We start from the raw sequence: 10,731 nt of genomic DNA on the forward strand, positions 1-10,731 counted from the left end.
ATGATAATGTTCATTCTTAAAGTTTCCCACTCTATCCCGGCCTATCTTATTTCCTGAAGTTTTATTAAACCTAATCGTAATAATTACGCTCGCCTTATAACGGCGAATTAAGTATTGCCGTTCAATGGCTATGTTGTATGAAATATTTCACAAACCTGTCTCAACTGCTTTCATGCTTTTGAAAATCAGTCAGCAACATTATATATATATAGTATAACAGGTGTCTCGTTTATACTATTGATCTTATTAATAATAATATTCTGCACTTAAAAATAACAGTTCCACGTAGAGTCAGGCTCAACAAAATAAGCTACTCAATTTACAATCAACTTATCTTCGTACCCTCATCGAAACCCTACATTTTTTCGTGTCCTTCTATAAGGTAATGTTTTATTTTTGTACATCTTTTCTCCGTTACTTTCTCATACACATTATCGTTTGAATTTTTGATTATCGCGATGGTTATTGAAGCAATTCATTTACCCGGAATTCTGTATGGCTGTTATGGCATCTTCGTAACGGCTTTTGCATGCAATATGTCCATTTCGACGCGAGGGTAAATTGTTGTTCTGATTCACGTATTTTTGAAATTCTTTCACCAAATTAATACTCTTACCTGCATTTTACAAAGATGTTCCAGCGTATACTAGTTATTTCTAAAAATACAGTGGGATAGGTTATCTTTTTCTAATCACCATCAAGCTGAGCACTTGCAAAATCAAAATACTCATCAAACTTGTACATAAAATTGCAAAACCTCATTCAATTGATTTGCGAAAATCCGATCACAAGATCTCTGAAATATTTCTATCACCAGTCAGCCTTAATATTTGATTTTCAACAACAATTTTCAATCAAATTCCAACTTACGTCATAAGAAAATAGAACTTACAGGTGAGAGTAAGAATTTCAAACACCTCAAAAACATGCAATTTTCAATTTGTTTGATCAAAATTAGGTTCATATTCTTAGAAAATATGTTTTTGATGAAAAAAAAAAATCCTGATGATTACAGATAAAAATTGCGACGTCAGGGATGTACGCCAGCCAAATGCTCGGATGGCAATCGCCCATGGACTGCACGCGGTAACTCCACTATTTCCAGCGGAAATCGTTTGAAAAAATTTTGAAGTGTACTTGAAAACATAAATAAAATATCCTCCAAGTTTAAACAATTTGAGAAAAATCAGTTAGTCGAGAACCACCACGAAGGCACTACACTCCTCCGGTTCTTTATCGTAGTTCCCTCAGACGTACTTCAGTCTGCTGTAGAATAATCAGTTAGAGTTGAGTCAAATAATATTAGGCACTTTAACTGTAACCGATACGTGTAGTTTGCATTTCCGAATAAATTATTTGCTTGTTTAAATGTGATTTAATATTCACGATAAGAAAATAATACGCCCCCGGGACACTTATCCTAGGTGTAACGGTTTTTTTTTTTGAGGTTCAACCGATACGTTTTGATTTTATGTTATATTAGAAATCTAGATATATTCAATAAACAAAATACATTAAATCAGGAGGAAACAATGTAGAACACAGATTTATTGAGTTTTGGTATAACCTTTTAAAAGAACAGGCAATCATAGAAAATCTCATTCACTCTTTCATTCACACGTTAAAATTACTCAATGCGATTACCGACGTTTTGTATATAATTATTCTGGTAAAATTTTTGTACCACATTAACGAAAGACTGGCTCTCTTTTCCTTTATGCTTCAAATTTAAAAATGATTCTAGTGAAAGAATGAATCTACTGACAAAGGACTCTAAATTATGGTGAGATTACAATAAAGTTAACAGACGAAGATATAAAATACTGACTTAAGAAGGCTATTACAGATTTGTGGCACAATCCACCTACAAATCAGTAATGAAAAGATGACTTAGCTCGGAATATCTCTGATGAAGAGAGGTGGCCTAACGGCTCCGTAGATGATCATGGATGTTGAAGTTCTTTGATATTCCTTTTATAGAATCGGTCTTCACCGATTATACTGCGTGGTCGTTCGTCGATCAGATATTTGGATTTGTTCTTTAGGCTCACAGGCTCCGAAAGATTCGGATTGCGTTGGGTTACACTTCTGGTATGAATCGTCGTCTTAATTTTTTTTTTTTTTTTTTTTTTCCTTTTTTTTTTTTTTTTTTTTTTTTTTTTACTTGTTTTGTTTTCCCAAATGTTAACGAAATTATAAGAATGTGAATATGACAGGACTAGACTTTATATCGACCGTTCGCTTCGACCCCGGCTCGCAGAGAGAGAGAGTTACACTTATTTCACCGGATAGGTGATCTTGACCGACGTGACACCTAGAGTTAAGCGTTTGCCCTTTATTTTGAAACGTTGTATGTGCTTAAGGCGCGTACATACGAATTACTTTATATTCTATGTGACTCGCATGTAATATCGTTACATCACCCCCCCCATTTTCGAGATTGTTGTGAGAACGAAAATATCGAAAATTACTCGTTATCCTATATTTGCAGTAAAATCTAAAAACCTCTCTTTAAATTACTTCTTACTTATCAATCATTCAATCCATTCATCCTTCATCATTCATCATTAAAATTATCATTTTAAAATCTAATCACATTTTCTTTTAGCAAACATTTTGTTTAACTGGACTTACATCTAAAAAATTCTATAATCTATGCATGTTGGACTTATTAGAACATTTGAAGGATTCATGACGAGTTTTTCGTGAATTTTCATTACAAAAAATTATCTGTTATTTAGCACTTGGATTTGTGGGCTGATAATATTTGCGTAAACTCACACGATTGAAAGTTCCCAAGTTTTTGTTTTTATTTTTTGTATCTATTAAATTATATGCATTTTCATTAACTTTTTTGTTTATTTTGTACGGACCTTTAAACAAATGGAAGAATTTGTGTGTTAATTTATCGATAGCGGAGGATGGATATGGTACACGTAGTAAAACTAGATCTCCTTCATTTAAAATTACAGTTGAAATTGATTTTTGATTCCGGCTTCTATATTCAAAATTTTTCTTCAAGTTTTCTTTGGCTAACAATATTTTAATATCGTAACTATTTTCAATTCTGTCTGGAAATTTTACAATTTTTGTTAATTCATCATGCGCTGTTTTATTAAAATGAAGTTCGTATGGAATAAAACCGGTGCTATGGTGTGTTGTTAAATTTAATAATTTTTCGATTTCTTTGACATATTTTGCCCATCTAGTATGCTTATCATTGCAGAAGGTACGGAAAAATCTCCCCAGTTCTCTCATCACTCGTTCAGTAGGATTGGATTGTGGGTGTCTAATTGATGAATAGCAAACTTCTACTCCTTGTTTTTCTAATTCGACTTTCCATCTAGCAGCTGTGAATTGAGTTCCATTGTCGGATAGCAATCTTTTTGGTTTTCCTACGTTTTTAAAGTACTCGTTGATTATTTTATTTAATGCTATTGTTGTAGTAGCTCGTTTTATGGGGTATAACGTAACTAGTTTTGAAAATGCATCTATTGCAACTAACAAATATTGGACTCCCCCAATAGATCTCGGCAGAGGGCCATAGAAGTCAATTGTAGTCAATTCGTTCGGGTGATCAGCTGTTACCTGCTTGTACTTTCCTTGCATGCTGTAGGATAATGCCTTTGTTCTTTGACATGTGTCACATGCTTGAATACGTTTTTTGATACCTTCTCTCATTTTTCGCCAGTAATAATATCTGTTAATATATTGGTATGTTTTATATACACCCATATGACCTATTTTTTCATGTACAGAAATTACGAGTAAATCTACTATACTTTGTGGGATTACTACTCGCCAATTTTGATCGAATTTACTTTTATAAAACAACAAGTCTTCATGTACTTTGTAACAACCATCAGATGAATCTGTATTGCATTTATTTATGATATTTTTCAATTCCTCATCTTTTATTTGCAATTGTTTTAAATTTTTCAGGTTTCTTATCAACGTTGGATTCATTTTAATAGTTTGAGATGCGATTTTGTTTAGTTCGAGTTCTACATTATCTACTAGCAGTTGGTTTATTTTTGCTATTAGTAACTTGTTACGTTCGTTTGTACTTTGTTTCCCGTTGATATTTCGGCTGAAAAAATCTGCCACCACATTATCTTTTCCTTTGCAATGCTTGACTGTGAATGTGTACTGTTGTAAGATTACAACCCATCGTGATAATCGTGGACTTAAAAACGGTGCTGTATTTATAAAAGTTAATGCTTTATGATCTGTTATTATTTCAAATGGACTTCCAATTAACCAAATTCTAAATTTATCTAATGCATACATTATTGCCAGTAATTCCTTTTCCGTAGTTGTGTAATTTAATTCTGCTTTCGACAAACATTTACTTATAAGTGAAATAATTTTATGGTTATCTTCCTCATCAATTTGGTACAAAATCGCACTTATTCCAAGATCGCTTGCGTCTGTTTGTACTCTACATATGACGCCAGGTAAATAGTGATTAAGGGTTACACAGTTTATAAAACTTTCCTTTATCTTTTTAAATGCTTTCGTATGTTTCTCTGTCCATCTAAACGGTGTATTGTCTGTTAATAAATCTCTCAAGGGCGTGACATAGTTCGAATATTTTATGCTAAACTGCCGGTAAAAGTTACACGCTCCTAAAAATCGTTGTAAAATCAATTTACTTGTTGGTACTGGAAATTCTCTAATCACCTTGATTTTGTCTGGGTTGGGACTAACTCCCTCAGGTGTTATAACGTATCCGAGAAATGCGATTGACTTCTTACAAAAAAGTGACTTATTTAGACGAAGTGTAAAATTGTGTTTCATTAAACGATCAAATATTAGGCTTAGGTGTTTCATATGAGAATCAAAATCAATTGAGGTTATTAAAAGATCATCTATATAACAAGTCAGAAAGGAGGTAAATTCATTACCTAATGCCATATTTAGGGCACGTATGAATCCACTTCCTGCCGTCTTGAGACCAAATGGAATTCTGCAAAAGTGGTATAAAGTGCCACCGTGTAAAAAAGCTGTATATTGACGTGAATTTCTCTCTAGCGGGATTTGCCAATATCCATGTGTTAGATCAGTAGATGTCATGTATTTTACACCATGATATTTTCTTAATAATTCATTTATTGGTGGTGGACATTCGTTATCAGACTCAATTATGTCATTTATATATCTGGCATCTAAACATAACCTCACTCCATTCTCCCTCTTTTGTACTATTCGCAATGGATTGCAGTATTGACTATTTGATCTTTCTATAATTCCTGCTTGAAGCATTTTCTTTATCTCTGCATCTACTGCTTCTCTAAGTTTAAATGGTACCGGGTATGATTTTTTAACGATTGGCTTGTCTTTTAGTAATTTGATAGAGTGTTCATAAATGTTTGTACATCCGGCTTTCTCTGAAAATAGTTTTTCATATTTAATTAGCAATTTTTCCAGCTCAGCTTTTTGCTCTTCACTTGTACCCATAAGATTATTCGCGATCGACCGGACAGATTCGAAAAAGTTTTGATCATTTGTTTGAGATCTTGTTACTTGAATTTGTTCTATTAAAATTGATTCGATATTTTCATCCAATTTATCTTTAAAAAAATTGTGATCTTCCGATTCTACTGTTTTCTGGCAAACTAAATTCTTTTTGTAAAAATTATGGTCTTGTGATTCTATTGTTTCTGCGTTATTTTGTTCATGTTCGTTTACATTTTGAAATACAGATTCATTACATTTTATATTATTTTTTACACACATCAAATTTAGATTTTCTAATTCATTATTTCTCGGATTATCTCTTTGATCTACCGATGCAATTTTATCAAATTCACTTATTGCTACACATATATTTTCCTTATCTACTAAAATATTTTTATCAATTTCATCATTTTCTACAAAGATATATTTTAAATTTATTTCTGTTTCTTCATCAATTTTATTCTCCTCTACACAATCAGATTCATTGTCAATTTGCATCACATTTTCATGTGTTTCTGACATTTTATCATCATTATCACATTCAGGATCTTTAGTTGTGATATTTTCAAAAACTGTTTTTATATCTTCATCATCATTTTTATTTTCTTCATTATTATTCTCTTTCTTTGAATTCTTTTTAAATATTTCTTTGCCTATTTTTTCATATTCTTTTTCTGAATCTTCAGTTCTTAAAATTTTGATATATATTTTCGCGTTTTGTGCAAATGAGCTCAACCTTTCCGCAGGTTCCCGGTCGTATGAGAAAAGTGGTGGAGCTATTACTTTACCTTTAATACTAATTGTTTTCTGACCGTAATCTAAAACTACTTTATTAATATCAAGCCAATCGTTACCAAAAATCACACTACTAGACAGATGCGGTATAATTAAAAAAGCTGTTGTGATTTTCTGCGATCCCATATGAACATCAACCAAAATTTGTCGCTTAACCGCTGTGGGCTTTTTCCCAATTGCTGGTAAAACTACTACATTTGTAACTGGTAGTTCATTTAAACTATGATTACCTTTGAGAGATTTATATACTTTTTCAGACATACATGTTACTTGGCTTCCTGAATCAAATAAAGCTACCATTCGATAATTTAACACATTTATTACTACATTTGGACCATTCGATAAGTTTTGTTTTACTCTTTCAATTTTTTCTTCAGCATCACCAATTTCGTGCATTAAGTCCTCAACTAAATTTGCATAATCCCAACTCGATGTCGGACTTATACACATCGAGCTGTTTATTAGTTTAAATTTCTATTTGGACTGGTTTGTAAATTATTGGTGTTAGTTTGCATTTGAGTTTGTAATGACTGTATCTGATTATTGGTTCCTGAGAAATAAGGTGGTGGATAATTGACGTTTGGTAAATTCATTTGGTTGCTTGTTGATGCTTGAACTTGCGGTTGATATTGCCATGGTGATAAGTTTGTACCAAATTGAGGATTTTGATAAAAGTTGTTTGCAGCATTTGGATAATTTTGTTGCCTACTTGTATTATTTATCTGTTGCTGTTGTTTATGTTGAATTTGCATGTTGTTTACATTATTCACTTGATTGTTGTTACTTTGATTTTGATATTTGTGTTTATTATTGTTTCTTTCTTCATAATTTACATCTAATTGCGATAAAGCTTGTTCTATTATTTTTGTATCCGCCATATTCACAGTTGCTAGAGTATCACGAATTTTATATGGTAATTGTTGGATAATGGTATAGTTTATTTCGAACTGGTCTAGTTTCGGTAATAGGTATTTTGCTTCCTTAAGCTGTTTAAAAAAATATGTTTGAAGTGAACCATCCTGTTGATTATACCGTCTTGAACTCCACTTTGTTTTGACTTTAACTTGGATTGGAATGGAATAAAATTTATTTTTAAAGGCTTCTTTAAAATCATTATACGTGTTGATAGTTTCTTTACTCGCTTCCCACCATATTTTTGCTCTACCTGATAATTTACTTTCGACTATCGACAATTTACACTCTTCCTTCACACATTTTAACCTGAAATAATTTTCCAAATTTTCCAAATATTCAATAGGATTTATAACTTCTTCATCTGTAAACTCGGGAGCTTTGGCATCAATGTGACTTCGTTGCAAACTTACTATTAACTCACTCACCGATATTTGATCGTTATTGGTAACTGGTTGTTGAACTGGATTCTGTATCTGTTGAAGAGCCTGTCTTTGTTGTTCGTTCTGGAGCTTCAACAATGCGACTTCGTTTGCCAGCTGTGCGTTAGTTGCTTGTTGTGCCTGTAGCTGTTCAATCGTATTTCGTAAACCCGCGAAACTCGCCATTTCCTCCTTCAAACGCTCCAGTTCTCCCTCCATCTCGCCTGTATTATTTCGTATTTGACTATTGCCTGCTTTTGATATGTCAGGTTCTGACCTCCTTGGTTTATTTGTGATCCTTGACCTAGTTTTAACAGGTGTTCTTTTAATCGTTGGTGCCATGTACTTTTGAAATTCTTATATTTCTATTTATCGCGTAATATATGTTTCTTACAATTACTACCTAAGGTCAATCATACAAACATTCAACGACGAAGTTTCAAATTTAATCCTATGTTTACTTTCTTTATGTCTAAACTTTATGTTCGGGCGCCATTTTGTAACGGTTTTTTTTTTTGAGGTTCAACCGATACGTTTTGATTTTATGTTATATTAGAAATCTAGATATATTCAATAAACAAAATACATTAAATCAGGAGGAAACAATGTAGAACACAGATTTATTGAGTTTTGGTATAACCTTTTAAAAGAACAGGCAATCATAGAAAATCTCATTCACTCTTTCATTCACACGTTAAAATTACTCAATGCGATTACCGACGTTTTGTATATAATTATTCTGGTAAAATTTTTGTACCACATTAACGAAAGACTGGCTCTCTTTTCCTTTATGCTTCAAATTTAAAAATGATTCTAGTGAAAGAATGAATCTACTGACAAAGGACTCTAAATTATGGTGAGATTACAATAAAGTTAACAGACGAAGATATAAAATACTGACTTAAGAAGGCTATTACAGATTTGTGGCACAATCCACCTACAAATCAGTAATGAAAAGATGACTTAGCTCGGAATATCTCTGATGAAGAGAGGTGGCCTAACGGCTCCGTAGATGATCATGGATGTTGAAGTTCTTTGATATTCCTTTTATAGAATCGGTCTTCACCGATTATACTGCGTGGTCGTTCGTCGATCAGATATTTGGATTTGTTCTTTAGGCTCACAGGCTCCGAAAGATTCGGATTGCGTTGGGTTACACTTCTGGTATGAATCGTCGTCTTAATTTTTTTTTTTTTTTTTTTTTTCCTTTTTTTTTTTTTTTTTTTTTTTTTTTTACTTGTTTTGTTTTCCCAAATGTTAACGAAATTATAAGAATGTGAATATGACAGGACTAGACTTTATATCGACCGTTCGCTTCGACCCCGGCTCGCAGAGAGAGAGAGTTACACTTATTTCACCGGATAGGTGATCTTGACCGACGTGACACCTAGAGTTAAGCGTTTGCCCTTTATTTTGAAACGTTGTATGTGCTTAAGGCGCGTACATACGAATTACTTTATATTCTATGTGACTCGCATGTAATATCGTTACATAGGGTACGAATAACGTAAGTAAAGGTAAAGAGCGAACTGGCATTGTGACTAAAATAATCAACGGAAAAATATGGTTCATTCATCGAACTTTTATGGAATACACTGTAGCCGATTGTTCGATTCAAAATCTCTAAGGAACGGAAGATAACAGCTCGTATTTGCAATTACGAGTGTTCATTATCCATCAAGTTCTGCTTCAATCGAAGTGTAACGTGTCGTTTTCAATGTTCTATGGTCTGAATGTAATGGTCGGTGAGCTCGAAATACAAAGCTCTTTTCCGGGAAACAAAATTTGGCATCTACCAAAGCGACCACCAGAATGACAGTACATTATGTAAAAAGTGAATAAAGTCGGAGATTATTCCCGCGGGTAGGTTTCACTTAAAGTCATCACCCAAGGCAACATTCGACTTTCATACCTGTATTGCATACAGGATTTTATTTCCGACTCAACTTAAACCACATCAATGACTCGAAAATAGGGACCCGCAGTACTGCGGTGAAAAACAGCATGGAATTTTTCATAAGTGACGAATTCATAGACGTTTTATTTTTTACGCGAGAAGGATGTTAAGACAAGAAAACATATGGCTTTCAATAGGACAAAAATTTCATGTTAAGCCTGACTTCAGACTAGCCAAAAGACTTGAAATTTATGCCAAGCGTAATGAATACGACATAAATTACGTTTTTCTATCTACCATAGAAATAGATCATGAATCGCCTTTCCATTACTTCCTGTTATGGAGAGCAGCAAAAGAAACCTTAACGTACGGAACGATGCCTCTATATAGGTGGTATCATTTCTTCTCGAGCATTTTAAACATTCTAAAGAACTAGAATATATATGCGAAATAGTAGAAACCGTCGAAAAGAATTTCAAAAGCCCGCCTGTTATCATAACCAGACGTGATCATTCGCTACTCAAAAAAGTTAATCTGTATTATAACATGTCTAATATATTAGAATGTTTATTAAATATCTTTGAACTTCGTATTTCACAGACCCAAACTTCAGTGAAACTTAATGGCGTTATTTTCCAATTTTCAGATCTGTGTGATGAACTAGCGATAGTTATCCCAATTGAGCCAAAGAATAGAATTAAAGCTATAAGAGGATATATTAATTTTGTGGTTCGACGCTCAGGTACGATGGGTGAGAAAGTAGTCTATAAACACGAAGACTCTAATCTTTACTTACAAAACTTTACGAAACTTTACAGTTACTTGCGGGTGAAATTAAGAACGGAGATTAAAAATAAAAAAATTCGTTCTCTCAGCAGAATCCCTCCGACCTAGAAAGGAAATGCGTGTCATATGTTTTATTAAATAGAGAGAATGTGTCATTGAATATTGCACAATCATGAAATATCAATATCTACTCGCACAGGTAAATCCTTTAATCAAATTTCAAGGAATGTAATAAATTTCAACTTTATTCGTCGAAATGTTACGAATTTGTTGAATGCTTTGAAAATTTTTCATTAAAAATCATTATAAATTTTTTTATTCCTGCGTAAGTGTGATCATTTTATCGGTTTGAAAAGTAGAATATTATTGAAAGTCAACATTATGCCCGGACTGATGATCCAAAAGGATAGGCACTGGATACCCAAAGGTAGTGGTATTACTTATAGAGGCATAAAAAAA

General features: G+C 33.0%; 1 protein-coding gene across 1 annotated transcript; it reads right to left on the minus strand.

The window, feature by feature from the left end:
* Positions 1 to 7,295: 7,295 nt before the first annotated feature.
* Positions 7,296 to 9,081, minus strand: LOC124297946 (uncharacterized). Its single transcript, XM_046749416.1, has 2 exons — positions 7,596 to 9,081; positions 7,296 to 7,476 (listed from the first exon to the last, which is right to left on the minus strand). Exons 1-2 carry the CDS (start codon positions 7,929 to 7,931, stop codon positions 7,450 to 7,452), a joined length of 363 nt encoding a protein of 120 aa, XP_046605372.1. The 5' UTR covers positions 7,932 to 9,081; the 3' UTR covers positions 7,296 to 7,449.
* Between the last annotated feature and the right edge of the window lie 1,650 nt (positions 9,082 to 10,731).

This window comes from Neodiprion virginianus, chromosome 2, assembly GCF_021901495.1.
Source record: "Neodiprion virginianus isolate iyNeoVirg1 chromosome 2, iyNeoVirg1.1, whole genome shotgun sequence".
In the NCBI taxonomy this organism is placed as follows: domain Eukaryota; kingdom Metazoa; phylum Arthropoda; class Insecta; order Hymenoptera; family Diprionidae; genus Neodiprion; species Neodiprion virginianus.

Bases quoted from the DNA above. Each gene is read 5' to 3' on its own strand.
- LOC124297946 (XM_046749416.1), bottom strand. From the start codon at position 7,931: ATGGCACCAACGATTAAAAGAACACCTGTTAAAACTAGGTCAAGGATC. The intron at 7,477-7,595 runs GTGAGTGAGTTA...AAATTATTTCAG, and splicing joins CCAATAACGATCAAATATCG to GTTAAAATGTGTGAAGGAAG.